This window comes from Aquarana catesbeiana, linkage group LG03 (genome assembly GCF_042186555.1).
Source record: "Aquarana catesbeiana isolate 2022-GZ linkage group LG03, ASM4218655v1, whole genome shotgun sequence".
Classification (NCBI taxonomy): domain Eukaryota; kingdom Metazoa; phylum Chordata; class Amphibia; order Anura; family Ranidae; genus Aquarana; species Aquarana catesbeiana.
In genome coordinates, this window is record NC_133326.1 from 120,303,144 (window position 1) to 120,328,350 (window position 25,207).

The 25,207-nt window shown below is 41.8% G+C and overlaps 1 protein-coding gene across 10 annotated transcripts in view; it reads right to left on the reverse strand.

The window, feature by feature from the left end:
• Positions 1–1,726: 1,726 nt before the first annotated feature.
• NEO1 (neogenin 1) overlaps positions 1,727–25,207 on the reverse strand; it is a 244,330-nt gene continuing 220,849 nt past the window's right edge. For 7 of the 10 annotated variants that reach the window (XM_073619090.1, XM_073619087.1, XM_073619086.1 and 4 more), the window contains 7 exons: positions 22,632–22,776; positions 21,807–22,045; positions 21,517–21,609; positions 20,369–20,470; positions 17,517–17,783; positions 6,887–7,017; positions 1,727–2,837 (listed from right to left, as the gene is read on the reverse strand). In XM_073619090.1, the coding sequence (XP_073475191.1) occupies positions 2,754–2,837; positions 6,887–7,017; positions 17,517–17,783; positions 20,369–20,470; positions 21,517–21,609; positions 21,807–22,045; positions 22,632–22,776 (1,061 nt within the window). In that variant the 3' untranslated portion in view covers positions 1,727–2,753. The remainder of the gene's footprint in view (positions 2,838–6,886; positions 7,018–17,516; positions 17,784–20,368; positions 20,471–21,516; positions 21,610–21,806; positions 22,046–22,631; positions 22,777–25,207) is intronic. The other 3 variants (XM_073619094.1, XM_073619091.1, XM_073619093.1) reach the window with 2 other exon arrangements.

Below are 25,207 nucleotides of genomic sequence, written 5' to 3' on the forward strand. Positions count from 1 at the left end.
AGCTGTGCGAGATGTCATAAGCCTAGGCTTTTTACCAGAGAACAAACAGGAAATGGGTGTATAAGCTATTTACTGGCAAAAAAAATGTTTCACTATCCAAAGTTCAAGGGCAGAAGATTTTAAAGATGGAAAGTTGAAAAAATGACTGAAGGTCAGCTTTAACCTGAGCTAACAAGGCCACCTAATCCTTTTTATTGTGCCTTTGGACTGCCTTGTACTGTAAATTTTGTCCCCACTGGGATATTCATGACCTTTGCAGCTGTGGAGAGGAAGGATGAAGTCTTCTTTGCCAAGCACTGTAGGCAGCTGAGAACCAAGTTGAGACCGATGTGTTAATAGAGAGGGCCAGGAGGCGTTGCCAGTCAGAAGGCAAGCCTAGAAAGAAGCAGGGTGCAACACAGTCTTCGTAACGGACTTCAGAAAAAAGGTGGAGCAGGCACACTGAGCAGCAGACCTCAGAGGCATGTAGGTGCACTCAGCATCATAGAGAGATCAAGCAGAGAGAGTAGCGCTGGCAACAGTGGCATACAGGCTGCAAAGCTGCACCAAATTTGAATTGAAACCTCTGCTCCCAGCCACAAGCCACGGCCACTGGTATTGTGGTTGCTGGAAGTAGCTCACGCACCCATGTTCTTGGGAGGTTGTAGCACCCTATACTTACCACTGAAGTATTTACACACGCAGGATTAGGATTAGATTGGGGTCAGACCATATCCTGGCTTCACCCTCCACAACAGGCATACCCCCGCAGTGGTCTTAAGGTTCAGGGCTCTGACACGAGTAGACCACAGGCCTGGATTTGTAAGCCACCCCTGTGGGCTCAAACCATGCATGTGCCAAACGCAGAACCTATAGCAGGATCCAGTGCACCCAGCAACATTACAGGCCGCCCTACTAAGACTGACAAAAAAACCCCAAAAAAAAAACGGAGGCTAGCTGGGAGCGGGAGGGGGTTAGGAAGATAGCTGGATAAAACCCATGGTAATGTCTAAAGATCCTGTGTCCCATACTGTACGAGATTTCAAACACAAATCCCCTTAAAAAGATACTTCTAAATGAGTTGCAGGCACAAAGTCTAAATGCACATCTTACGATATATATATATGAATGAAAGAGATCTATATATATATTATATTATATATCTCTATCTAACTATCTATATAGATATCTATAGATAGATATCCATCTACAGATCTATATATACCTCCCCAGCTCTCTATATATAGATATATATAGCAAATGCCACAGAGAACATGAGCTGAATGAACAGGAAGCAGCTTTGTACTAACTAGAAGGTAACCTACATCACCTACCTAACCTACAGAATCAAATAATGAAAGTATTGATACATTTCAGGCTGCTGCTACAATAACGTAAATACAATGTAAATTAATTTTCTGCAATAAACTTATACCAAAGTATTAATACAGCACAGGTTCTGTTCACAAGCAACATTTGAATCAAACATAGTATTGAGAAGTTGAGAGTATCAAACAAAATGTGCCACAGATGTCATTCCCTTGTTTAATTTTTACATCTCATCCGTTTGGTGAATACTGTTATAGCAGCTTGCAAGGAACCATATGTTATTTCACAAACCTGAATATAGCAAACCCTGTAAAAGAAGGAAATCTTGAGGTAATGTGAACGTAGACACTTTGGAGCCAATTTTAGTGTTACAATAAAAGGAAAAATTTAGGCATCATATAAAAAGCATGAAAATCAATTTGATTGAATAAAAAAGTGTATTGAAATCCAATACCAAATAATAATCATGATGTTATAAAAAAAAAGTCACAATAAAAAGATACATTCTAAACACTACAGAGAAAGCAATAAAAAAAAAAAAAAAAAATAGAATGAATTTTCTGTACAGAAAAGACTGGGTGTGTTGGTGGATAGGACAATATACAGGAGGATGCAGAGGGTGATTAATCCATTTACAATAACAAGGAAGTCACAAGATGAAAAATGGACTAACGTGAAAGTGCTGAAGAACAGATTGGTTAAAAGAAGGCCAGCACATATCAGCCTCTTCAGGAAGCCACCAATACCATGTACAACTAGGCTTCTCCATGGCAGCAAATAAGGAAACCGTTGTGACTGGTCAGCTCACGCAGCCTCATTACATGTGCTGCACAGGTCCAGGACCTCCCATCTGGCTGCAGTGGCCCAGTACAATTCCCTCTTAGGCCAGGATCATTGAAAATGGACGGAGATGTGGAGAGAACATCTAGCCAAAATTCTGGATTGGTGGTGTGTGTATAGGGGAGGGGAAGTAACACTGTTTTAAGTCTCACAGAGGCTGGAGGGGGAGTTGCTGCCAACAGATGTGATTCGCAGCCTGAAAACACTGCACAAAAAGCAACTGTTGCTGTGAAAGGAATTATTCCCATTGTGTTTCTTTTTGCTGTCCGGCTGGCCACATGGTGGGGCATAACACTGAGCCACAGCAACGGGGTGAAGGCCCATTAGAGGTGAAAAGAACAAAAACAATGGAAATACACAATATTCCTCCATAGTTTACATAAAAATCCTCTTCCGATATAAACCCCCCATAAAATCTTAGAAATCAGAGGAAATGATAAGGTACAGAATGCCAGGCTTCAGCCCTTGGTGGTTGCCTCAGCGTACAAAGTCTGGGCTTCCAGCTTGTTTCTTGCCAGTATACTTCAAAGTGACCCTTTCTGGTGGGCTGCGCTGCCTCTGTCCATACGCTATCAGGTTTGCCTCTGGGGTGGGGTTGTGTTCTTTCATGCTGTGGTTATGGCATTCAGATCCTTCATCAGGCCTTCAAGGTGAGCCATCTCCTTGCTTAGTTCATCTGGTTCATAACTCTACAAAAAAACAAAAAAAAAAAAATAAATAAACAGATTGGCTTATTCAGTAAGGCAAACCGTGAAAGAACAGTAACTCTGCAACATTTACCATTTCCTCTACGATAAACTTAAAGAGGAGCTCCAGTCTTCCCTAGAGATGTTAAGGCCCGGAAAAAAAAATGAAAAATTGGGGAAAATTTTTTTTTCTCGTTTTTTCCTGAGGGCTTTTTTGTTTTTTTCCCAAAAAAATTGGAAAAAAAAAAGAAAAAAAGAAAAAAAAGTGGAATATTTTATTTTAACATGATAAAGTATTTTAAGACAGGGTGTTCACCTTAAGTTTTTAGAAGTTCCTAATTGTGATGACAGACAAAAAAGAGTAGCTACAGAAGCAGAGACGGATACTGACAATTTCAGTTCAGAAAATGATTCTGATTAAATGTCCATTGAAACTTAGTCCCACTCTCTTCTTAACACTTCCCCCCATCTTCAATTCTTTTTATGAGAATGGGGTTTTTATTTTTATTTAATACTGTGGAGAGGAAATATGAAAAATTGTTACTTTTGGTTTTGAAAATTGCTTTGTGGAGGCTTTCTGGCTGTTCCACATAAACTAGTAAGCAGTTCAGGAGATTGTTGCTCCCTTTGTTACAAATAAATATTATAAAAAAAAGTAAATTCTGTTTGTGATAATTGTTTGGCTACACTATATTTTTAATATGCTAGTTGTGATAATTTTATGCCAAGTCAAATTGTCCATAAGTCATATTTTATGTTCCTAAAGTAACAGAATGACTTTCAATCTTAAAAAGACAAAAAAGTGCTAATGTAGCATTTTTTAAAATTTTTCCGAAAATTTCAGTTTTTCCCCCAAAAAACGGGGAAAAAAAAAAGGTTTTTTTCAGAGCTTCAAAATTTCCGGAAATTTTACATCTCTAGTCTTCCCCAAAAAGTTAAAAAAGTCAGCACCTACAAATACTGTAGCTGCTGACTTATAACCACTTCAATACCAGACACTTTCAACCCCTTCCTGCCCAGGCCAATTTTCAGCTATCAGCGCTGTCACACTTTGAATGACAATTATGCGGTCATGCAACACTGTAGTCAAATATGAACATTTTTTTTTTTTTTCACACAAAAAGTGCTTTCTTTTGTCGGTATTTAATCACTTTTTTTGTTTGCTAAAAAAAACGATCAAGGACTGAAAATTGAAAAAAAAAAAATCTGAAATTCTGATCAATTCTGATGTACTCCTGATGTAAAACTGTAGACCCGAAAATGCCAGGACGGTACAAATATCCCCCAAATGACCCCTTTTTGGAAAGTAGACAATCCAAGGTATTTAGTAAGAGGCATGATGGGTTTTTGGCATCACGACTGGTGTGGCAGTGATCAGACACTGACTGGTGATGTAAAAAAATAATTAAATAAAACATCTCTTCAATGTTTTAAATATCTGTTGTTATTTTTGCATACTGTGACAATAGTAACACTGCATTACTCTGGGGAGGTGATTGGGATTTAAATTTTTTTTGCACACTATAATGGCTTATAGCAATGAATATCACTGTTATAAACAACAATTTTCACTAAATGAATTAAATTCATTCAGTGTTTACTATTGTGATTAGCTGTGACTGGTCACAGCTAATCACATAGTACACATGGGCTGTGATTGGCTCTGTCTGTACCATGTGATCACCGTGACCAATCACAGAGATCAGCACAGAAGTACACAATGAATGCAGGCCGGTACACTGATCTGTCATCCACTGTGTCCTGAGGCACATTCTGGGGAGGACATCATATGAAATCCACCAAGAACAAGAGACCTCCTGCCCAGCCATAATTTGACTATAGGCCAGGCTTGAACTGGTTAATTTAAGGACACTTACTTGTCCAGGGATACAGCGTTGTCCTTGTCAAAACCAGGGACTGGCTCCCCTCCTCCCCAAAAAAGTGCCAAAGTGGGGTGGGGGTGTAAACAAGCGGAACCTCCCCTTTTGGGTGAAGTTCCTCTATGACTAGAAAGTATGGGTTTAAACTATTTTGAATGTCACTCTCTGTTCATTATTTTATCAAGTCCAAGTATGCTAATTACAATGTACACAAAATAGCCTTTCTTGGTGCAATATACCAAAATATAACAACAAAAACCCTAAATTATATGTACGATTATACTAGGGGCAGAACTTTGTATGGTCACATGCCTGATGCAGCGAGGCTCCAAAACGATGCTTTTTGTAACTATGATGTGATTGCTGAATAAAGCTTTGGACCTGTTCTGAAGATCCTTGGTGTCCTGGTGACATACGTCTCTCGCTTTTTATTGTACTGACACAGTGACACAGCCACCATTTTGCATCCAGCATCAGAAGCTATACACATAGAAGCAATCTGTACTGTATGATAAGCCGTTATTGCTAAAATTATATTAACTACATAGTGAATCAGAACACAGTATATTTTGCAAGAGTGGCTTTATATTACATTCCACCTAGGAATATAGATTTTAATTTTCTTTTCTGCAGGACTAAGCAACAGATTCACTTTAATCTCCCCTTCCCAGCAGCACATTCATCACCTTGCATTTGCTACCCCTCTGCTTCATTCAGCTGACAGGAGAAGTAGCTATTCCCCTATGCAAGCTACAAGTCATATCATACACAGATAGGTAGATGTGTTTGTCCTATGGTAAAATGGCCGCTGGACTTAGACAATATGGCTGCCAGATACAACTCCATTTGGGACTTATTGAGATATTATATATATATATATATATATATATATATATATATATATATATAGATATATCAAGATAGATAGATATAGATAGATCTATCTATATATATATATCTCTCATCTCGATCTCTCTATATATAGATATATATATATCTATATAAATAAGACATGTAACAATCAGCACTCTTTAACCCCTGAAGATGCGCTAGAGCGTGAAAAATATTGGATGGAGCTAAAGAGAGCTGAAGTGTCGCTAATGCATTGCTTTGCATGTGGCAGCCATCTTTGAGTCTTTGAAAACTTGCTTTTTATACTGGTTTGTTGAGCCCAGTTTTTAAAATAAATACACTATATGAGCATTTTTGGCTCCTGTGGTGAGCACTTTTACACAGCTGCACTACATATCTGCTGGCCATGGAAAGTGACGGCCTTACCGATGCCTACTGTCTTAGTTACTATCCTTAAAGGGACCGCACCCAAGAGCAAGATTCTGTGATCCATCCTTCTTGGGAAAATATCAAAATGCCTCTATGCTGCCTATAATTTAAAAAGCCACATCTTCTGGTGAGTGAGGTGTGCTGGTGGTGGTTATCAATGTGGAGAACTGCAAAGTGGATCAGAGTCATCCTGATATATAATGTTTAAAGGAGACACATCCACATTTTTTTTTATAAGTTTCAAATTTACGATGATTTTTTCAAACTGGTCACGTGATACATAGATGAACTGAATTATATATTATTTACACACTAATGCTTTATGTTATTTAAAAGGGACAGATATTTATTCTTTTAGAGTTGCATATATATCATTCACACATTGTCCCATGTCACTTAAAGGGACAGTAAACATTTAATCACTTGGATTCTTCACTAGATATATTTATGTTTTGCAGCTATGTTTACTGATTATATTTATTGTTGTTTGAGCACAGCAGTGTTTTGACTATTTTACTGGGAAGGTTTGGTTTGCTGACCTTTTAGTGCTAGCTGCTCATTTCTTTACTTTTGCCGCTGAGCATTGACTTTACATTTTTCACATATCCTGCACAGGTCTATGGACTCTTCTCCTGTGACAGCAGTGCTGCTTGGCCTAGTATTCTCACATGCTCATCCAAACCTGGAAACAACAAGTATTCTCTTTGCTCCCTGCAAAGAACAGAGCAGCTGGCAAACAAAACAAAGATGTTTGTGCTGTGGGATATATAATGGTGTGGATTAAAGAAAACCTACTGACTTGCCCTACATGGCATTTCCCTTTTGTATTTAATTTCCTTATCACCCATCTATGTGTACTAAACTTTACTAAATTACAAACAAGATACTTACACTCTCTGAGCCATCTAGCATTCTGCTGGTCTCTAGTGGTTCAGGGGCACTGGGCACAGTTACTGGAAGCGGAGGACGCACTCTCCCCAGGGTCCCTAGAGAAGCCGTTTTTACAGATAGTGACGACAGACCTATAACAATAAAAAAATAATAAATAGTAACATAAAAATTATTTTGTACTGGAAATCATTTTCTTGGAAGTCCATTAATGAATAAAATGTTTTTAACCTTTGGGTTATACGGATGCCTGCATAAGGAAAGAACACTGGCAAACAAAAAGTTGTAGACCTGCCCAGAACAGTACAGAGAAATGGATCATAAACAAAGGGGCAAGACATATATCCCTCGATGGACTCTGAGAAATGGTTTCTAAGGTGAGTAGTTTCTTGTCCATTGAGGAACAAAGGAAGTCTTGCCTTCAAGATGTCTAAAAGCAGTCCAACTGAGCAATCTCCAACACAAGAAAAAAAGAACTGGGGACTGCCTGCAGCTCGCAGAGCAGACTGAAGGGCCCTGTGCTGAATGAAAGCATCAAATGATGCCACAACATCCACATGATTGAACCAAGAGAACATGTGAACTGAAGACCAGGGGCCACCTTGCAAATCTGGGAAACATGTGTCCGACACTGAAAAAACCCAAGCAGCACGGATCTAGCAGAGTGCATCTTGGCAGGAAAAGTAGGAACCAAATCCTTGAGACCATAAGGTGGAATGGTAGCCTGTCTGATCCACCTAGAGACTGGAACAAGAAGCTGGTGCACCATTACCAGGGATGCCAAAAAGAAAAATATCTCTTCCTGGAAGAAGCAGTGGCTGAGTGATAGGCACACAGCTCAAAAAATATCCAGACAATGGAGGTACGTATTGCCTTTTGGTAAACTGGAGCCAGACAGAGATGGGAGAACGATGTCCTGGTTGAGGGCAAAAGGTAAAAACTAGGTCTCAGCACTACCTTGTCCCTATGCAAAACAGGGCTGCCAGTTCAGACTATAATCTAAAAGATGATGGCTACGAGAAATACTACCTTGTGGGCAAAAGGACAAGGAATGTCTCTAATGGGTTCAACTGGCAGTTTATTTTTAGAATTGTAATTTGTATTAAAAAGAGAAAAAACAATTCAATCATATACATATGATCATGTCAAATGTGTCTGAATATAACAATGAATTAGAAAAATCAACATCTATTGGGGTCCAAATTGAAGTTTCTGAAGTGCAAAGGGAATCGGATTCAGATCCTATGAAGTCATAGGGAAACAAACAGGCAGTGGAACTACATAAGAAACTACATGAACTCCCCTGTCCTAATCAGGGAGTGAGAAGGGCCGAAACATGACCTTTCATAGTGCTGAGGGCCAAAGGTTGGTCCAGTCTCAACTGCAGAAAGGATCCCAAGGAGAAACGCTTAGGGTTGAAGTCCTGAGACTCACATCAAGTGAAAAGCCTTCCGTGTCTGATCAATAACATTGCAGAAAGCAGAACTATTACCATTTACCATCGTAGGAAATCAATAATTCAGTTTGTCAGGACCTGGATTTCAACAGCCATACTGTAAAAGCCAGCACCATAAAGCAGGATGGTCCAGATCAGGTATAGCCCAATGTGCACCTGCCAGGAGTCCTACCTTGTCCGTGTACCTCACCTGCCTGGGCCAATCTGGAGCAATGAGGAACACCAGAATCCCCTCCATCTCAATCATGTGAAGCAGATTAGGAAGTTTCAGAGGAGGAAAGACATAAATCAGTGTGTACTGATCCCATAGAGTTACCAAAGCATTCACAGTTTCCACTAGATACCTGTATCTGGAAAGTGTTGTTGAACCTGGAGGTCAGGAAGTGCGCAACTGGCACCACCACCTGTTAAACAGGTCTTTATTTAAACAGACATGTTTTAGAACAGATAAGGAGGTAAAGAATTTTGCAGTCGTTTTTTATGCTTCTTCTGCTGACGACAATAGGTACTCTTGCCACCACACCAGGAACAGCCTTAATAATAGTATCCACAGAAGATTAAAAGAAATGCCCCTCAAAAGCCACACGGATCAGATGCTTCTTATATGCGGGTTCCGCAGTCTAACACTTAAACCAAAGTTCCCCCCCACATGTGGGCTAAGAGAAGACCCCTGCAGATGGGTAGATGACAAAACTCCAGCACCATATTACAATTATAGTTTTTAACCAGCCTAGGTTTGGCAAAGACAAGATGGGGTAAAGAACGGGCCTCACCAGAAGGAACAGAATCTTTAAAGAGGGCTTCCAATCCATTTATCAGGTGGGTCCCTAAAGACAGGTGTATCCTCCAACGGTATAATGGTCACTTTAAGGTGGGACAAGAACAAGTACTTGCACTGGAAAAGTCTTTGTGGCGCTAAAGGACCAAGACTGGGAAGTGCACTGATAGAAGCACCAGGCTGATCTTTTAGTTTTATGTACACTACAGCCTCTAAACTTGACTTTAGAAGTTTTGTTGCCAAAGCTCCTAAACCCAACTCCATAAAAGCCTGTATATCCATGCACACACAGGCTTTTACGAGAGTTTAGAAACTGCTGCGGTTAGGGTAGGTTCAAACCCCCCTCTCCTGAACGTGGAAGAATCGCGTTCAGGATAGGAACATTTTTACCACAAAACTTGGCAAAATTGCCGCAAAGTTGCGGTAAAATCATGGATTTTGCCTCCAACTGCATTCCCTCATGGCCAGCGGTCAACCTAGTCTGTGTACATGTGCCCTAAAGCAAGGTGTGTGTGCTGTACCAATAAGCGCTGAAATGGTCTCCTAATTTGGAAACAATGGCATAAAACTGCGGCTCCTGAGCAGCAAGCTCTTCCGATAACTTGAGCCACTCAGAATCAGACAGCCCCCCCCTGTGGCTCTTTGCAATGCAGAAGCAGCAGTAGTGGAGAAGCTTCCTCAAAGATGTATGGTGGAAAAGAATGTGCATGGCATGCACAACACTTCATCTAGCAGTTATAACTCCCACAGCAACAATCCTAAAGGCACCAAGCAACCAATGTACTCACTAGGCGAGTCTTCCAAGACACAGCTAACACGTTACCAGACAGGAGTCTGGAACGTGACTTATGGGGAACTTTGTACCCCAGGGTCATTTCCACACTATCCGCATGACATTCGATCCTGTGAGGTTCTGACATAGCACTCCATAAGCCAGTCTAAGGATAGCTACACCAGAAAGCTGCAATTGGAAAGACCAGCTCAAGTTACAACATAGAGCGCGTCTTGATTTTAGGGAAAAAAAAAATAAATCACTGAATAACTGTGCTAAGAAAAATAGGTTAGTCTTACGCACTGGAGCTGAAGAAAATATGTAAATTCTCCAAGGATACTGAAAAAAAAAAAAAAAAAAAAAAATTCAAGTGTGCTGGTTGTAGAAGGGGTTATCCTGGGCTGGTTTATAGCTTTTTTTTTTATTTGCTGCTGTCAATACTTGTAGGCAGCAGAATAAACCGAAGGTGAAAGAAGACTTGTGTCCCTCAATGGACAAGAAAAAGAGAAAGGATTTTTGACTTGGCTGTAAATTCCTTAGCTTTGGAGTTCAGTACACAGGCTGGATATTCTTAGGATGTAAATGATTAGATATTTATTTCTGCGCTACCATGTAGGGAGAAAAAACGGATGGAAAGGCTGCATGCACCGAATCAGGGTCAGCCAAACCTAAATAAGCAATGTGGTGAAAATGGAGGGTGGTGCTGCGCTAATCCATAAACGTAATGTGATAATCAGAGTAAGGAGTAACACTCTAAGGGAAAAAAAATATATATATATAATCCCAGAACCGGGTTGCAGAACCTACTAAAGGTAAGGGATTAATGCTGTGGCATAATGTACAAATAGTAAAAATATATATATATATAAAAGTGCAGCATGCAAGCATCCACTCAAATGATAACTGAGGTAGTAAACTGGTGAAGATAAGCAGAACTGGTGAAGATAAAAGAACCTATATAATAATAAAACTGTGCAAACTTCTGCAATAAATGAGAACAAAAATTGTGGCCACTGCCGGGATTGTAAAACCACTACAAGTGTAGGGTCATTACTGTGACATATTATAAATAACTATAAAGGTGCAACGTGCAGACATCAAGTACAAAAGATGTCAGCAAAACAGTGTAACACATAGACATGCAGCACTAAAAACACTGTGCTAAATAAGATGTGCAAAACTCTGCAATAAATAGGAACTCCGGTGTAAAGTGCAACAGAATATTAAAATAAAAAATATTTTGTAAAGATATATAAATGGAAAATTGTGGTGTGTGCTGTAAACAGCACACATCCCAACAGGAAATATATACAAAAGTTTCAAATTAATCCATATGTGCAAATAGCAAAACAGTGGTGAATAAGGTCAAGTGGCAGTATTTCTTCTCAAAGGTGGATAAACATATCAATGTGCCGGTATCAAAGTGAAGTGCTTGAACAGAGAAAAGATAGTGACTCCTGCGTTAATCTCCGGCGAGCTCGTAAGCCTACGTCAGAAAGGAGTGCCTATCCTTTGTAAGTCTGCAAATGACACTGGGACAAGTCTGCAAATGACACTGGGACAAGTCTGCAAATGACACTGGGACAAGTCTGCAAATGACACTGGGACAAGTCTGCAAATGACACTGGGACAAGTCTGCAAATGACACTGGGACAAGTCTGCAAATGACACTGGGACAAGTCTGCAAATGACAAGTCTGCAAATGACACTGGGACAAGTCTGCAAATGACACTGGGACAAGTCTGCAAATGACACTGGGACAAGTCTGCAAATGACACTGGGACAAGTCTGCAAATGACACTGGGACAAGTCTGCAAATGACACTGGGACAAGTCTGCAAATGACACTGGGACAAGTCTGCAAATGACACTGGGACAAGTCTGCAAATGACACTGGGACAAGTCTGCAAATGACACTGGGACAAGTCTGCAAATGACACTGGGACAAGTCTGCAAATGACACTGGGACAAGTCTGCAAATGACACTGGGACAAGTCTGCAAATGACACTGGGACAAGTCTGCAAATGACACTGGGACAAGTCTGCAAATGACACTGGGACAAGTCTGCAAATGACACTGGGACAAGTCTGCAAATGACAAGTCTGCAAGGCGACACTGGGACAAGGCGACACTGACAAGTCTGCAAGGCGACACTGGGACAAGGAGACACTGACAAGTCTGCAAGGCGACACTGGGACAAGGAGACACTGACAAGTCGGCAAGGCGACACTGGGGCAAGGCGACACTGACAAGTCGGCAAGGCGACACTGGGGCAAGGCGACACTGACAAGTCGGCAAGGCGACACTGGGGCAAGGCGACACTGACAAGTCGGCAAGGCGACACTGGGGCAAGGCGACACTGACAAGTCGGCAAGGCGACACTGGGGCAAGGCGACACTGACAAGTCGGCAAGGCGACACTGGGGCAAGGCGACACTGACAAGTCGGCAAGGCGACACTGACAAGTCTGCAAGGCGACACTGGGGCAAGGCGACACTGACAAGTCGGCAAGGCGACACTGACAAGTCGGCAAGGCGACACTGGGGCAAGGCGACACTGACAAGTCGGCAAGGCGACACTGGGGCAAGGCGACACTGACAAAGCTGCAAGGCGACACTGACAAGGCTGCATTGATGGGCATTTAAATGTAAGTTTTTTCCCTTAAACTTCCCTCCGAAAAGTTTTTTTCCTTAAAATTCCCAACTAAACTTGGGGTGCGTATTATATGCCATCTCGTATTATACGCCGATCAATAAGGTAATCTTTTATCCATTTTTATTGCTTTTATTAATTGTGGACCCAGGACGAATACCAGTACAGTATCTCACTTATACGCTTATATATTATCTACTTTTGTGAGTAGCTATTTGGCTGTTTTGTCTTGTTCAATTAAACATATATATTTTTTTAGAGCTACACGATTAATCGTTAAAGAATCAGATGTCAAAAAAACAAAAACAAATAGGCAGCCTGCCAAGTTTCTTACAACATCACTAAAAGAGAAACATTGTAACATATAGTTCTTTTAGATCAAAGGGATGAACTTCTGTCTGTAAATGAGGTCAGTTTAACCACTTAAAGACTAAACCTTTGACACTTTAAAATCAGTATTTTTTGCTAGAAACTTACTTAGAACCCCCAAACATATTTTTTTTATCAGAGACCCTAGAGAATAAAATGGTAGCTGCTGCAATATTATAAGTCACACTGTATTTGCGCAGTGACCTTTCAATCGCAATTAAAAAAAAAAAAAATACACTATAATGAACTAAATAAAAAAAAAAAAAAAAAAAAAAAAAGCAAACCGTAAAGTTAGCCCAATTTTTTTTGTATAATGTGAAAGATATTATGCCACGAGAATTGTGATTATATATATATATATATATATATATATATATAAAAATACACACACACATATACACATACATACACGCACACATTTCTGTTTGCAAATAAATAAAAATGAAAAATGCAGTCGCTTAGGGTTGCAGCATATACCCCACAATATTATGAAGAGTGATTAGATGAATTGCAATGTCCCTCTGCCATGAAAATGAACTTCATCCCATAAAAACATTTCCATTGCATTTGTGAACGCAGCTTTAGGGAGCCCAAGAAAGTACAGCAAGCTCCAGGACCGTCTCCTACAGGCGATTCAACTGCGTGATTGGGGCACCACCAGCCAGTGACGGCTGGTGCGCAAAATTTTTGGGGGGGCGCAAAATTCTGAAAAAAAACCCTCCATCAATCGCAGCCTCACTGTGCCCCATCTAACGCAGCCCTGAGCCTCACTTACCTTACAGGCAGCTCCACTCGCACCGTGCGTTCCGCTGAGCTGCCGTCCCTTCCGGGTTCCCTGAAACAGGGAACCCAGAAGTAACCTCTTCACTTGAATAACAAACCTCCCCCCAGTAGTAATACTACGGGTGGAAGCTGCTCGGTGCTTTGGACTGCGCTGCAAAGCAGGTCAAAAGCCCGCAAATGAAGCGCCTCGTCTGCAATCTCCTGATTGCATTGACACGGCGCTTCCCATAGTGCACTGTGTCCAGTGCCCGAACACAGTGCACTTAAAGAACATTTTTTTTCAATTTTTTTTTTAAAAGGGTCTTTTTAAACTGCTGGGTGGGGCAGCGCTCATGCACCCCCTATGGACGAGCCACCACTGCCACCAGCGCAGAGCTTGCGCAGGAATGGCAGCAGGCAGGCAAGTGCATCTGCACACACAGTGAGGCAAAGACTTTTGGAAGATGGCCTGGTGTCAAGAAGGGCAGCAAGGAAGCCACTTCTCTCCAGGAAAAACATCAGGGACAGACTGATATTCTGCAAAAGTTACAGGGGATAGGACTGCTGAGGACTGGGGGAAAAGTCATTTTCTCTGATGAATCCACTTTCCAAATGTTTGGGGCATCCGAAAAAAAAAACCTTGTCCGGAGAAGAAAAGGTGAGCACTACCATCAGTCCTGTGTCATGCCAACATCCTGAGACCATTCATGTGTGAGGTTGCTTCTCAGCCAAGAGAGTGGGCTCACTTACAATTTTGCCTAAGAAGACAGCCATGAATAAAGAATGGTACAAAAATATGCTCCAAGAGCGACTTCACCCAAGAATAGTTTGGTGATGAACAATGCTTTTTCCAGCATGATGGCACATCTTGTCATAAGGCAAAAGTGATAAACAAGTGGCTTGGGGAACAAAACATCAACATTTTTCGGTCCATGGCCAGGAAACTCCCTAGAACTTAATACAATTTGAGAACTTATGGTCAATCCTCAAGAGGGAGATGAACAAAAAAAAAAAAAAAAAAAACCAAAACAAATTCTGACAAACTCCAAGCATTGATTATGCAATAATGGGTTGCCATCAGTCAGGATGTGGCACAGAAGTTAATTGACAGCATAGCAGGGCGAATTGCAGAGGTCTTGAAAAAGAAGGGTCAACAGTACAAATATTGACTCCGCATAAACTTAATGTAATTGTCAGTAAAAGCCTTTGACACTTGTGAAACACTTGTAATTATACTTCCGTATACCATAGTGACATCTGACAAAAGGGATCTAAAAACATTGAAGTAGCAGACTTAGCGAAAATTAATATTTGTCACTCAAAACTTTTGGCCACGGCTGTACAGAAAGTCCACAGCACTGTAATGAAGATAAGCCACTCACAGCCAAGAGCAAAAATCCCCCACTCAGTAAACAGCCAGTTCTCACGCAGACTTGCAGGCTTCACCCAACAGGTTTCAATTGTAATGTCTTCAGGGGCACCAGAAAAAAGGCAAACTGTAAAGTCTAGAACACACTATCAATTGACAGCTCAGGTCGGGGCTGCTGTACTAACAATCCCATGTTAGTACAACCATCAGCCTAGCTGAGCTATTGCATTCTGACAGAGGGGCAAACCGCAATAGCTTCTGTCAGACCGGCTGCCACACACAGGCTAAATCTTGGCTGGTTTTTATTAAACCGGCCGATGTCGCCCGGCATTCAGCTTGTGTGTACTAGGTTTAATTGACACCCCCCCCCACATCCTAGGGGTGAGGGAGCCCCTATTTTGTGAGGAGGGTTTTGGGTTACAAGTCTTGCATTGAAATGAAGGACTGAGTTTTGACTTTAAAGATAAAGTTTGAGGAAAGTAATGTGGCAGTCTTTGAGGAGGTAAGAAGCCAATGAGAAAGGGGATACAGAAACCTGTTGTGGAAGAACTACTTTTCCTTCGGTGACATCTTTGAATTTGTCAAATGCCACACCAAACAGACGTCTTTCTTAAAAGGGCATGTGTGTAAGGCAATGTCTGCAAGCAAGTTTATCTGTTCAGGCTTTTAGCTAAAAGATTCTGTGCATATGTACAGAAACCAGAGGTATTCTGGAGATCTGTATCATTACATATTTTAGGCAATCAACACAAAAAAATCTGCAAGTGCTCCGCCAAGGTTTGGTCCTGGAGACTGGTTCCGGCTACCTGTTCATTGCCCTAGTCCAATTAGCTGCGGACTGGAAATTGCAGCAATAGTCAGTTGCAGAGCTAGGCCTGCAAAGTTAAAGCATTAAAAAAGTCCCTTAAATATTCTCTCAGCAGAATCTTTAAATGGAGGAACGTCTAACGGGCAAAGTAAAATGACTGAGACGATAGGGTCCATTACAGAAACAGACCATTTGTGAACTCTCTCCACTGGATACAATCTGGCCATTATCAGAGAGATGAAAATTGTTATAATTTTCCCATTCTATTTGCTCACGAATGGGGACTTATCAGGTCTCTTAGTACCCAAATGGGCATGAGGAGATGAAGGAGAATAGAGTATGGCAAAAGTGGCATATCTAAAGTGGCAAGCATACTGCATGAAGCCATAACAGGTGTATGAGAGGCCGGGGGTGAGATATCTTTCATGCCCTCCACTAGAACTGCCTCTGTATCCTCTAGAGCAGGCATTTCACTTTCCATATCCAGCAGGGATTGAAAAGTAGCTCGACACTTTTGTGCTTTGGACAATGATGGCTGTGTATTAAAGCCATTATTTGTCCAAGAAAGTCTGACATAGTAGCTTGCAGAAATGTAGGCTTATAGGGGTATGCCCAAGGGGCTTGTCCAGTAAAACATTGCCAATCACCAGAGGGTATCAGGCTATAATCCATTGTCCTGTACTATTGAGAGATACACTGATCTGCCATAATTTTATGACCACCCATCTAATATTGAGTAGGTCCCCCCTTTGTCACCAAAACAGCCCTGACCCATAGAGGCATGGATGCCACTAATCCTCTGAAGGTATGCTGTTGTATATCTGGCACCAAGCCTTCAGCAGCAGATCCTTTCAGTCCTGTAATTGCAAGGTGGGGCATCCATGGAACCGACTTGTTTTTCAAGCACATTCCAGAGATGCTCGACTGGATTGAGATCTGGAGAACTGAGAGGCCAAAGGCAACACCTCCTACTGGTTGTTGTGTTCTTGAAATAATTTTTGCAGTGTGGCAGGGTGCATTATCCTGCCATTGGGGAATTCTGTTTCCGTGAAGGGGTGTACTTGGTCAGCAACAATGTTTCGGCAAGTGATACATGTCAAGTGACCTTCACATGAATGGCAGGACCCAATGTTTCCCAGCAGAACATTGCCCAAAGCATAACACTGCCTCCTTCCTATAAGTGCATCCTGGTGCCAACTATTCCCCAGGTAAAAACACACATGCACTCAGCTATCCACATGTTGTTAAAGAAAACATGATTCAGGCCACCTTCTTTCATTGCTCCATAAAAGCCCTACAATGGGGCATGTGAGCAGTCCTGATTGCTCACATGCCCCATTGTAGGGCTTTTAGCTGTGGACACTATTCAGCATTGGCACCCTGACCTTTCTGTGGCTACACAGTCTCATGCACCATAAACTAGGACTCACATTTTTTCTGCTTTCAACACATCAACTTCAGGGACATATTTACTTGCTGCCTAATAAATATATCCCACTGACCTTCAGATGCCATTGTAACTAATTAATGTTATTCACCTGTGGCCCTAAAGTTACAGCTAATCCGTGTATATGTATACATGATATATATACACATGACCTAAGACAGACAGGGAACATGACAGGACGACAGCAAAGGGGACAGGACGACAGCAAAAGGGATGCCCACCTTGTTGTGCCAAAAGAGGAGAGCTTGGCAGTGGCTCAAATGCTGCTCCGGAGGCTGGAGCAGGAACAGCAGGAACTGCAAAGCTCTTCAGGGGATGGGTGGGTCTGATATGTGCTGTAGGAATGCTGGGTCCTGAATCTTCATCCAAGGAGCCGGGTAGAAAACTGCCTCCTGGAGGATCTGGGTCCTCGCCACCAGTCTGAGAAGAGGATGATGCTGCTGCTGCTACTACTACTGTGTCACAGCTGGGGGTATGTCGGACAGATTCTGTGGTGAGAAAAATCAATGGATCTTATTTTACCAATATGAACATGAAGCTTAAAAATATATTTTTTTATCCAAAGAAAAATGTATTAAAGATAGTCCACATTAACATAGCCATGCAGTACATTCCAATTATTTAATGTAAAACAATCAAGACAGATACAACTGTGGTCCAGACTAAAAGTACCACAAAAGACAGGGACATTGCATTCAGAACAATAAGGGATAAGGTGTTTACTTACTGCTATTAGCATTATATCTAAATTGAATTTCAATGTTCAAATCAACATTGAGTCCAAGTAGTCTGCCCATGATCAGATCCGCCGGAGCAAGCCCAGAGACATCTAACCATGGAGCCCATAGTTTTTCATATTTACGCATACAACCCCTAAGTTGATAAACAACTTTTTCCATCCGCAAATGTATTACCAACTGTAGCAATCCATTCCATAACTGAAGGAGGATCCTCCGATTTCCAACGTATCATTTTTAGCTTACGGGCTAAGTATAAGGTTCTTACAAGAGCCTCTCTGGTGTGGGTCTCCCAGTCAAATTCATCTAGCATATTAAGCAAACCTGGTTTGGGGTCTAAGGGAAGAGACACCTGAAATACCCTGTTTAGTGTATCCACAATGCCCTTCCAGTAGGAGTGTAATTTTGGGCATCTCCATAGTAAATTAGATCCCCATGATCCCATATACATCTAGTACATAGATGCAGGTATAAGACCCATAGCATGTAATCTGTGGGGAGTATAATAGACCCTCAGGAGAATGTATAGCTGAGTCAATCTGACACATTTAATCAGAAAGTTACCATAGATTGTAGGCCTTCTCCCACTGTTCCCCCGGTAAGTTGGCCAACATCCCCTTCCCAATGAAGCTAAAATTTGTGATTGAGATGAAATATTAAAGCATATTCTGTGTACAGTTGCCTCAATCCAAAGCACCAAGTGTGATTTCTGTCTGCAGTCTCATTCTTCTGCTATCTTGCAAGAGTCTTTTCTGACTGGTTGTGCCCACTGAAAGGGATTGGGGGGGGGGGGGGGGGCCTGACAGCCTTAGCTGTGCACGTTTCCCTATGATCTTGTGTAGAGGGGGTGTATCCCTTACCACCACTCAGGTCTCAGATTACACTCAGCTCTGCTCTCTGAGATGTGCAGTGTATGACATCAGATCTATGCTCCCTGCCCCTGGAAGCTCAGAAAAGCTGTGCATATTCGGGACTGCAGCCATCTCCTCTCTACATTCATTTAAACAGGTCCAACTGGGTATATGTAAGGGTTTACAACCACTTTCAATATACAAATTTGCCAACATGTACTAAAAAAACAGCAGCCATATAAACAAGATTGGACGGAATGCATCAAATAGTTGACTGAGCAGTAAGCATACAAATACGAATGGAGTGTTTATGCACACTGACTCAGGAGGGAGGAAGAGGCCACTACTGCACACAAGATATTGAAACATTTCAACACTAAACATAGAAAACATATTAAGGAAATAGGTCAACTGGCCACCAGTGGTCTATATTCTGCTTTTAGGAACATAGTATTTTAGGTTTCAAGTGACCCTGTGGTGTGTGCTGTGTCATTTCAGGAAGTCTTGACTGCTTATCCTTATTATGCTCTTTCACGTTTTTGACATTTTCCTATCAAAAACATCAGAGGCTGCAGGCACACTTCAGGTGGTCGGAAGTCAGGTTTTAAGGCCACAGTAGAAGAAAGATGTTGGTCTTCCAGCAGACACGTTTTGCTGCTAGAACTGCAGCAATGCTTTACATCCCAGATTACACCCATTGCTGATTTACCAACCTAGATTATTCTTATAGTTTGGGGAACACTCTTAAGACAGCTTAAATAAATTTTTTGGAAATATTTAGGAAGGGATCCGGTCCTCCCAAACGTCTTCCATTTAAGGATTATGGAGGCCACTGTGCTCTTAGGAACCTTAAGTGCAGCAGAATTTTTTTTGTAACCTTGGCCAGATCTGTGCCTTGCCACAATTCTGTCTCTGAGCTCTTCAGGCAGTTCCTTTGACCTCATAATTCTCATTTGCTCTGACATGCACTGTGAGCTGTAAGGTCTTATATAGACAGGTGTGTGGCTTTCCTAATCAAGTCCATTCAGTATAATTAAACACAACTGGACTCAAATGAAGGTGTAGAACCATCTCAAGGATGATCAGAAGAAATGGACAGCACCTGAGTTAAATATATGAGTGTCACAGCAAAGGGTCTGAATACTTAGGACCATGTGATATTTCAGTTTTTCTTTTTTAATAAACCTTCAAAAATGTCAACAATTCTGTGTTTTTCTGTCAATATGGGGTGTTGTGTGTACATTAATGAGGAAAATATATGAACTTCAATGATTTTAGCAAATGGCTGCAATATAACAGAGTGAAACATTTAAGGGGATCTGAATACTTTCCGTCCCCACTGTATATAATTTTATCCCCCCCCCCTTTCAGTTTGCATACATTTTGTTGTTGCCATTTTACACTATATACAGATTGTACAGCCACTGGTCCCTTTTGTGTGCACAGCAAGCCTTTCTCTACCTTTAAAAGCTGTGCTGTTCTCACCTGCAGCCTGAGAAGTTCCACCCAGCACGTGCAGCATGAACCCAGGCACTGAGCGGAAATTAGAGTTATCGATGGAATGGATGGGATGAGCACTGACAACCGCTGAAAGAGACAGAATGGTGAATTATGGGACATGGAAATAATGGAAGTAACAAATGGCAGAAAACAATGTGTGTCCCATTTAAATAAGTGCAAAGTACTATATGAAGATGTGAAAAAGGAGGTGATTAGGCCTAAAACAATGGCAAGCTTGAGGTGGAAGGTAGTATGAATGGGCTGGTCTGATTCACTGGCAAAATTACAGATATAAAAGAAAAGGTAAGTTTTAGATTCCAGCTATAATTTTTCTAATCGAAGTAATAAATGAAGCCTGCTCAATAAGGCCAAACAATAATGTTATTGTAAAAGGATGCATGCAAGTAAAAGCCAGTGGTGGATTTAATTTCACCCTAGTTACATTAGACAATAATAATAAATAAGGCTGGGTTCACACTGTTGTGACTTGGATGCGGGTTTCCCCGCATCTAATTTGCATTGCAGGGGATTGTGACCAGCTCTCTATGGAGCTGGTTCACAAATCTCAGCAGCGGCTTTGGTGCAAATTGCACAGGAGTCCTGTGCGTCTTCTGGTCCATTTCAGGTCTAAATTCAGCCAAAAATTCAGGCTGAAATCAGACCTGAAACAGTGAATAGGGATGCACTAGACTCCTGCTGTGAGCGAGAGCATGCTTCAGTGTGAACCCAGCCTTAATCACAGCTTCATGTTTCTCTTAAAAATCTTCTACATGTTTAACACAAGGCAATCAAAACTATAGTCTACCTCAGTGTTCCCCCACCCTTTTTTCAAAGCACCCTTCAAAATTGTGCAAACTTTCGAGGCGCCCATCTACACTGTAGTCCATCACATCAGAAGCCCTCCTTTCACACAGCAGATCCCCCCCTTCCCCATCCAAGAGTCCTCAGTTTCCATGATGCTCACATCTAGCCCAAAACTGCACCATGAAAATGGCTGATGTAGAGTGGCACCCCTGAGCTGAGACAGTACCATGATTGAGAAATGCTGGTTTACTTTTATTCCCCATACACAGTCTCAAAGCCCTCAGAAACAGGAATGTCACAGTTTGAACCCCACTTTTCCCGGAACTTACGCTGTGGAGGCTGAGAGTCAAAGGGCATCATTATTTTTGGTCTCATTCCTCGACGTCCTGCAAGTGAGGATACAGAATCCTCTGATTCCAGACCTGTGAAGGAAGGTTGTGCAGTAACTGTTGGAATTTTACCCAAAATCAATCACCTGTGTTTAGTAGAGGTTCCCCATGCAGTCTAGTCTAGGATGTATCTGAAGTAAATATCTATGTGGCAATATTTTCCATCAATATCTCCCCACTAACTGTACTGAATAGCAAACATTCACAGTAAGTATCGCTGCTTTCCTCACCTCGGTATGAATTGCTGTGCTGGTGAATGCTGCCTTCAGTAGTGCTTTCCCCAGGTGTCAGGTCTTGTGGGGAACGGGGCAGACTGGTGTCTGTCAGCATAGGATTTGTTTCTGGAGACTTGTCCACTGGTTTTAGCTCTAGTCTTTCATGATGAATCCAAAGATCAGGAGGCTTCACATCCTTAGAGTTGCCTTTGTACTTATGGGACCCATTAACAGACTTGCACGCAGCTCTTTTCCTGATAGAAAACACACAGAAAATGTTAAACAATGAAATGATTAGAAAGAAAGGCATTGTTTTGCCAGAGGAATATTTATCCAGCAGGAGCACTTGTAAAAGCAGCAAGCATCAGAAGATGTAATAAAAAAAAAAAAAAAAAGTAATCTCTCGCACACTACAAAACACTGCTGCTTCAATTACAAAGTGCACACATGAGGACTGTAAAACCATCTAACAAACCCCTGCACATAAATCCACCTGATTATTGCACCAACTCTCACCCCTCCCCAGCTGCTATATTGCACTAGATCACCATTCTCTCCCTGAATGTCTCAACTCTATGGACCACCAACCCTCCCCAGCCACCTCATCCATCCCTACTGCCAAAATCATTTTTCTACAATTTACATCCCTCCCAAATTGTTATAAAGCTCCAGGTCACCATACTCCTCAGGAATGCATTGCTGCTAGTAACTTTCCAGTGTTTGCATACACTGGTTGGGTTTTTCTGGCTCCATTCACTATGCAACGTACAAACATTTATGATTACTACAAGTATGGCAGTATGACGTGTAAACCATATACAATAGATGTTAGAAACTCACTTTTTATGGTGGGAGTTGGAGCGCCGGGAGCAGATAGCAGCAATGACCACAGCCACTAGCACAGTTATAACTCCAAGGGAAACAATGATGGTTAACAGCATGTTCTGATCCAGAGAGGTAGGGCTTCCATGAGGACTATTACTGCCTGCAAATGATGCATCAAAATTCAATATATATCACTATTTCCATCAATATATCTATATCTGAAGGTAACCAGTTGATGGCAAGAATTTTTGTACCCGATCTGACCACAGCAATTTCCTGATTCAGGAGATATACCATAATTCTTTTTGCGCAAAACTGGCACATCTGTAAATGTCATATCTTGCAGAACAGGACAGGTGGAATATTCATAGACCCTGTATTATAGGCTGGTACCTTTGAGTGATTGGACACTTGCCAAGCTTTGCTGGCACGCCCCCCAGAGCATTTTCCTATAACCCTACCCCATTTCCTGAGGCCCAAGTCTTTTAGCAAGCAACACAGAACAGCAGCCGGAAATGAGAGGATGGTGTCCTATTCTACAAGATATGGAATTTACAGTCAAGTCTTAATTCCTCTAATCTTAATTGAGCAGTACAGGAGACAGGCTGGATTTTCACACCCAGGGACATCCCCAATCAATGAATAAAAAGGATGGGCAGCAACAAAAGCAGAGCTGTGCCAATTTGCCCAGCAATAACAAGGGTCAAAAGGATGAAAGCCAGACCCAACAGCGTGCTGCAGCAAGTACCAGTGGGAGGAAGCAATAGCCAAAGAAGCTTGGACTTCCACCTGGTAAAAATTAGAGATGGTATGAACTGAAGACTAGGTGGAGGCCTTGCATATCTGGGCAACACAGACTTGATATTGGAATGGGCAGGAATCAGTTACCGATCTGGTGAAGTGAGCAAGTGCTGGAGGGGTCATAGCCTTCAGTATGTAAGCTCTTGAAATTAGTTCTCTTATTCACCTGACAATAGTGGATTTTGAAGCAGTATGTCCTTTGTGAGGCCCTGACAATTCAAAGAGTTTGTCTTACTTACAGAAGCTGTGGCTTTTATATAAACTGATAGCACTGACATCAGTACAATGAAGAGCAATCTCTTTGGGGTGCTCAGGATAAGAGCACAACGAGGGAAGGACTAGGTGGTCTTCATTAGGGTGAATGTGAGATACCACCTTTAGGCAGAAAGGTAGGCTTTGGGCACAAGACTACTTTGTCAAGGATCAGGAATGGCTCCTTAAGAGAGCCATGTCAGAGACACATCTGACAAATGTGATAGCCACTGAGGAGACCACTTTCCAGGAAAGATTATTCAAAGAAAGTTCCCCGATGGGTTCAAAGGTTGGTTTCTGCAGGGCAGAAAAAAAGCAAAATATCCCAAGGAAGCACGAAGTGCTGAAAGAGTGGTCTAAGCTCAAACACTTTGTATAGAGGTTTTAATAGGGGAAAGAAGCCAGAAGTTTTTCGAACAAAATAGACAAGGAAGAAACCTGTCCACTAGGAATACTTAAGACTAAATTCTGGTCAAGTCCGGACTGTAGGAAGGACAGAATGAGAGGCACAGAGAAATCTCTGGGATTAAAATGCCTGTGTTCGCACCAGGCAAAGGAGGATTTCCAGGTAAGATTGTAAATTTTCTGAGTGGCTTTAAGCAATGTGAGAGGCCTTGAATGGAACTAGGCAAAGGGGACAGCCTCTAATGAGGCTACCATAAGGCCCAAAATGGACATGTAGAAGCTTACTGAGGGATAGCCCTTTGATCTTCACATCCGAGCAAAGGGTTTTAGAAAGGATTTTGCTTTCTGAAAGAAAGACTTTTGCCTGGGTTGGGTCCAGAATGAGGCCTAAGTATTCAAGGTGAAGGGAATGTTTTGAAAGACTATTACCCAACCAAAGGCCTGAAGCGTTGGAATAGTCCTTTGCACATGTGCAAATAGTAGAATGGAGAGTAGTCTTTCAGAAGGAGGTCATTTAGATATCCTGTTACCGGACTGCCTTGAATTCATACAAGAGCGAGAGGACATGCAAGTACCTTTGTGAACATGTTGGGTGTAGAGGATAAGCTAAATGGTAAAGACATATAGGAAATGTTTTTTTCCTACTGCAAAGTGCTGATAAGGTGTGTAAACCTAAATATTTAGACAAGTAGTTACGTAGTAAGGTTGAATAAAGACTCCAGTCCATCCAGTTCAACCAGAGTGAGCGTGGGTGCGCGTCTACAATTGTCCCTATCCCAGTACATTGTATCTCATTAAGATGCTCATCTATTATATTATTTAAGGTACCCGTCAATTTACACAGCGCTCCACACATCGCACACTTACATCGGTCCCTACCCTCAAGGAGCCCACAATCTAAGGTCCCCAACTCACATTTATACTAGGGCCAATTTTGGACAGAAGCCAATTAACCTACCAGCATGTCTTTGGAGTGTAGGAGGAAACCGGAGTACCCAGAGGAAACCCACGCAGGCACAGGGAGAACATGCAAACTCCAGGCGGGTAGTGTCATGGTTGGGATTCGAACCAGTGACCCTTTTTACTGCTAGGCGAGAATGCTACCCACTACACTACTAATGCTAAATATTTCC